Source organism: Lycorma delicatula, chromosome 1, assembly GCF_047948215.1.
Source record: "Lycorma delicatula isolate Av1 chromosome 1, ASM4794821v1, whole genome shotgun sequence".
Classification (NCBI taxonomy): domain Eukaryota; kingdom Metazoa; phylum Arthropoda; class Insecta; order Hemiptera; family Fulgoridae; genus Lycorma; species Lycorma delicatula.
Window position 1 is genome coordinate 145,639,829 of NC_134455.1, and position 6,000 is coordinate 145,645,828.

Genomic DNA, 6,000 nt, shown 5'->3' on the forward strand with positions numbered 1-6,000 from the left:
AAGCGCAAAAGAACCTGGAGGAAATGAAGATTTCAGAAGATATCATACACGACAGAGATGCATTCAGGAAAATAATCGACAGATTTAAGAACTTCAAAGACAAAGACCACAAACCAAAGTCATCCAAGAAGTGGACTGACGAACAGTAGAGGAATCATAGTGAAAAGATGAAAAAAGGTTTGGGAAACAAAGAAGAACAAGCTGAATATAAAGCAACGAGTTCCCTGCGGTTCGAAGAAGACCAGTATTAATATGTATGTATTTATACATATATAAATACATATAGATAGATAGATATTGGGTATACGGACCCAACAAACACACATACACAAATCTTGTGTTTTTCTTGGGGGTTGTGGTTTGATTTTAGGTCGATCAGCTTAGATATATGCTGCAAAATATTGTTTTTCCTTCACATGCTGCAGTTACCAGGAAACAGGCTCACACGTTACTAAGGGGGTAAACCCTCGCTCATCCATATAAATGTGCAAGCAGAAAGTGAAAGTAACTCAACTATAAACAGTTTATCAAAATATCTATCGGAGGATAATCAATTAGAGATAACTAAACAATTTAGTACTGATGTATCAAAATTGCAGCTTTATATGATTATGCAACTATTTAACAATTTTAAGATCAAAAAATGTTTAATTTAAAGAACTCGCTAAAATCCAAAAAATAATAAAATTAAATTTGCAACAACTTCTCTATACGATACGATAGGTTTGTTGAATTTAATTGTAATCATGGCTTTAAAAATGATTCACTTGTCTGTTACCAGAAATGTTCCAGACGGATTCTCGCTAAAATTAATACCTTCGACCTTCTTTCCGTTACGGTGCTGGTTCATACCATACAATTATTATATAGTAACTTTATTTTAACAATTTCTTTTTCTTTAAGCGCTTCACACAACACAGATATAGTTTAAATAATTTTTAAAATGTTTAACCGTATGTTTCGACTAGACTCAAAACAGCTGACCAGCCGTTTTCAGTTAAGAAACTAGCCGGCTAAATTTATTTTAACCCCTCTTAAACGTATTAAGGATCACCTTAAATTTTTTCTGCAGCGAAATGTTTTTTCCTTTATTTCTCACTTAGAAGGTAAATTTATCAAGCAAAAAATTTATACCGGAGAATAAAAATTAAAATCATCAAAATTTTCATGAATTATGTATTTCACGTTTTCAGCAACGGTAGAAATTGCTTCTTCATTGCAATAATGCAGTGGTGTGTATTATAAAAAAATATCTCTCTTGGTCCTGTAGACGAATAGTAGGAGGGGGAGCATGAAAACCAGAAGAAATGTGTTAAGTCAGCATTACACCTTTTTCCAAATCTCTTAAAGAAGTTAACAGAATACATAGGAATATCACAAAAAATATTTTACGAAATTATGAGTTTAATAAGAGTTTAATGCCCCACAATTTTGAATTAGTTAACGCAAATTAAAATAACCTACCGGTAAATCAAAATCTCATTCTGATAATCTTTTAAAGCGATATTACTTCAATAATTAAATTTTTATTGGCGTTAGGCCCAAACAAATAACTTCTTCAATCATTTTCCTTTGTAAAATTCAATACAATAATCAACGTAACCGAGAAGTTTACTATTGACAATAAAATATTGTCATTATCTTATAACGTCAAATAACCTGAATTTTTTTAGAACCCAAATCCTAATACATACAAAAAAACCACAATGAACATAGTTATAACCAAAACCCTTATCGATGAAGTAAATGTAGCGATATTTGATAATTTTTAACAACTATAACACATCCAAACGTTTTTCTTAGGTACGATATGTAAAAAAAAAAACAGAATCAAACCGAGTTAAAAAAGAAAACTTAATAGTTTCAAATGTTAATTAACTTAATTATTTTCAAATGTTTTATTTTTTTATTACCGTAAACACTACTTAAAAGGACGGTTTAATTTAAGGCATGATCGAGCAAACAATTAGGAAAAAATGACGTCAGTGTTACGTTAATTGTTTATTTCCATTTTTTAATTTTTTTTACAGCGAGATACTGAAATATTTACTGAGATGAAAATGCTAGATCAAAAACAAGATGACTCTATATTAATCGCATTAAAGAACTCTAAGGTCAATTATTAATTAAAATATACACAATGAGAACGATAACTGTACTCGTACGAACATAATAAAATTCACTTAAACTGAATATCTATTCATAGCTGCTTATGTCATTTTATTTGTCGTAAATAGAAAAAAGAAAACCACAACCGCATTACAAAAATTTTAATTTCGACTTAAAATCATTTTCCTGCTTACTTGAATAAAAAAATTATTTTCTAAAATACAGTCTATGTATTTTTGTAAATACAAATGTATAAACAAAAATCGAAAACTAGACGTTTTAAATATTTTTAGATGGAATTTTAGCCACTGGTTAATAATAAAGCGCAACTCTCCCTAAAAAAGAAAGGAAAATATGGCCAACTCCTATAATGCAAGCTATTTCCACATTTAAAAAAAAAAAAAAGAAAAAAAAGCCGTTTTCAAGTAATGCACTTAGACGATGTATTTAATGTACCATTGTACTGTTATAATACGTACACTAATGGTTATCTGTATTAAGACAGAAAAATACCAAATAAACCTAGTAACATAACTTTTGCAATTGTACTCATTAAATTTTACAAATAATGCTGGTGTACACTGCAAATAGTCAGATTTAAAAAAAAGTATCAACCGGTTTTTATTAAATGGAAGTTGAAGATGGTTCTTAAAATAACTGACAAGATTATTGTAAAACAAGTTATTGGCAATACATAAAGTAATATAAAACACGGTTAAATAAGTCATTAAATGTTTTAAATTATTTTTGATAATATTTCAAACGTAAAGTACCTTATATTGAATTTTATTCATGAGTTTATTTCTAAAGAAATTTTTAATTAATTTAATTATAAATTTTAAGTTCATGGCGATTTTCTGCCACTCTTATCATCAAAATATATTTATTACTGATAATAAATTTATTAAATAAAAATACCTTAAGAAAATAATCAACCCTGAAGATGGCTGTTCTACGATCGTGTTTTGTAACTTGGATTCTGCTCCAACCCCATTCGTAATAAGTAACATTCAACTGATTTTGCAAACCCTTGCTCCCGAAGAACTCAATCTGTTGGGGTTCACAATTAATCACTAAGGAAATTTACCATAGCTTGGGAAGGCCTGTTGAAAGACAGTAAAATCTTGAAAAAAAAACTTACGGGAAATGTATTAATTTCTTCGTGTTCAAAACCACGAGCAGGGTCTCTATTTCCGCTTAAGTGATTTAAATATGGCGTTTAATCAACCCTTCACACCTCTTTCGAGCTATTTAGCCCTACAGCTGGTGATGATATTCTGAGATTAATAACCTTCTGGCTGATGGCAGCCTGCAATCTTAAAATAAACAAAATGATAAATAAACGATAAAGGTTAACCTTTTTAAAAACGAAGACAAAATTACGCAATATATTATAATAATAAAAATCAGGGCTATAACAATACACACTCATTTAAAACAAATTATTGAATTAAATCAATAAAGGGAATACAAAAATTAAACGTCTTTGTTTCGATTTAGAAATCCTGCTCATATCATTATAAGCTAATTTCCGGTTTTCATTGACAATAAAAATATTTAAATAACCAAGATTCATTTAGGAATATTATCAACAAAATTTAATCGATTAACCTCTGTAAAATTTGCATATTAATAAAAATCTGTCGCCGATCACAAGTAAATAAAAAATAAAATCATTGAATAATATAAAACTTACCAGCTATTCTTAAAACAGCTCTGTCGGCTGGATCCAGTTGCAGGATGCTCAGCGGCTTGTCCTTTGCCCATTCCTTTAAGCTTTGATCGGAGTCGAAGTCCATTGTGAAATAATTATACTATCCGTAACTGCCACACATAGTAAATTAACAGAACTAAACGAACCTAACCTCACACCACTCAATCCGAAGTATTAAACATACTGTTAACATTTTATCATTAAAAAAGAAGAGGAACAGATTAAAATTAAAAAAGTTTTCAAAATCTAAGCAGCGTACAAAACCATAAGATTTGTGTAAAATTATTATTCGAAATAATTTACGGAATTAAACCTTGAATGAGAATAATTTTCAATAAGCACAGAAAAACATCGCTAGGGCGGATGTAGCGCCGTTCGTTTACTACCCCCTACCAAACACTCACGGATCGATCGATAGAGAATAGTGTCAATGCTATGGTGTAATGCGAATGTGACAGTTCGTTAAATTATTTTTTCAACTTAATTTTAAACTTCTATACACAAATCACATAGATTAAAAAACTAATAATCACTAACTTAATAATAGCATAAAAACACTTCAGTGTGTCCAGGCATAAAACAATATTTTAGAGATATAGCAGATTTTTTTTTTTCAACCAACAGTTTTGAAATATTCTAAATGCATGTTAATTTTAAGTAATTTCTAATAACATTAATTCGACGCACGTTAAATTTATATTGCGAGTTAAATATAAAGCATAATTTTCCGGCAAGAAGGCAACGTGAACAGCAGCCGACAATCCCTCCGTGTGAACTGATTCACCGAGTAGAGGGGAACGTATTGCCAACCTAACCATAACTATACTACATCACCTTGCTCAACTACACTGCAGTATATAATCGCACGAGTAAGGTGGTTTCAGCATGTGCACGGGTTCATCGAGTATTTCATGAGAATGGAATTCCTCAAAATTGGAAACATAAGTTGGGTTTTTCGAAATATCATTACGTGTATATCCAAAATAAATGTTACTCCCCAATAGTTTAGCATTATGATTTTTTGCGGTAGATATTGAGTTAAAATATTAAAATGAACGAGTCTTTGGAAATATATGTTTAAATTAACTTGAAACAAAAGTTTTATAGTTATTTTAAAATTAAATTATATTTCTTTGTTCTCTTCAATTCGGTCAAAAATATTTTTCCTCCATCTGTCGAGTGATATGTTAACAGATTGTAATCCTAAAAATTGTCACTGAATCCGTTAGCGTTAACGTTGATTATACTTCACATCTTTTTATTTTTCAATTTTATTTTCAAGTTTCCTTAATTTAAAAGCCCCGAAGATTAAGTTCTAATAACAACCAATAAGTTTGTCCCAATAAGTTTGAAAGTAAATACATGAAATAATAATACCCAAAAAATTTTTAGATATTGCCGTGTCAGTTTACAAACAAATTAAAATACATAAAAAAGTAAACGTAGTTTATTGACTGTATACATTTACATTAAATAATAAAATTATGTATTAAGATTACTTGATTTCTTTCTTTCTTTCTTTCTACGAAGAAGATCTACCGATTTCTTGATATGTAAGAAGATTTAAGGCCTAAGCTTTAAATTTCTGTAAAGTAGTTACTCCACAATAAAAAAGTAAAAAAACGGGATACAACACAATAATAACAATTTAAAAAAAAGAGGTCGACTGTATCGACACCTCTTCTTTAATTTTTACTTTTTCTCAATTTCATATTAAAATAAGAAAACAAAAAATAAACAGATGAAATTTAACAGATACTAGGAAATATAGTGGAACATTTAAAGTATAAGCGTACTGGTGGTAAATTAAATAAAATGCAATAACCTATTTCAACGGTACGATATTTTTCTACTTATCACCGCCAAGACTCATGGTAAGGCTTATTATAGTCAACATTATAGTACATAAAATATACGTACTAACCGCTAATAATTTTGACAAACAACATCCGAAACAAGCCGTTATCAATCCATCGAGATGGTTTTAAGCTAACCGTTCAAAGCAATTTTAAACTAATCTCAATCGAGTTCGGTAACAAAATACAATACTGTAATCATAATAGTGCAGCTGATTACAAACAAAATAAAATTTGAAACTTTTTTCAAATCAAAAACGAAGTTTTATCATTATTAGTAAAATAATACCTTAACTGCGATGAAGATATCTTACAACAGAC

General features: G+C 29.4%; 1 protein-coding gene across 5 annotated transcripts in view; it reads right to left on the minus strand.

Annotated features, from left to right (window-relative positions):
* Positions 1-4,586, minus strand: part of shot (dystonin-like protein short stop) — a 644,960-nt gene extending 640,374 nt beyond the window's left edge. For 3 of the 5 annotated variants that reach the window (XM_075363728.1, XM_075363738.1, XM_075363719.1), the window contains exon 1: positions 3,806-4,585. In XM_075363728.1, the coding sequence (XP_075219843.1) occupies positions 3,806-3,908 (103 nt within the window). In that variant the 5' untranslated portion in view covers positions 3,909-4,585. Of the gene's footprint in view, positions 1-3,805 lie in introns of all 5 variants that reach the window. The other 2 variants (XM_075363589.1, XM_075363494.1) reach the window with 1 other exon arrangement.
* Positions 4,587-6,000: the final 1,414 nt, after the last annotated feature.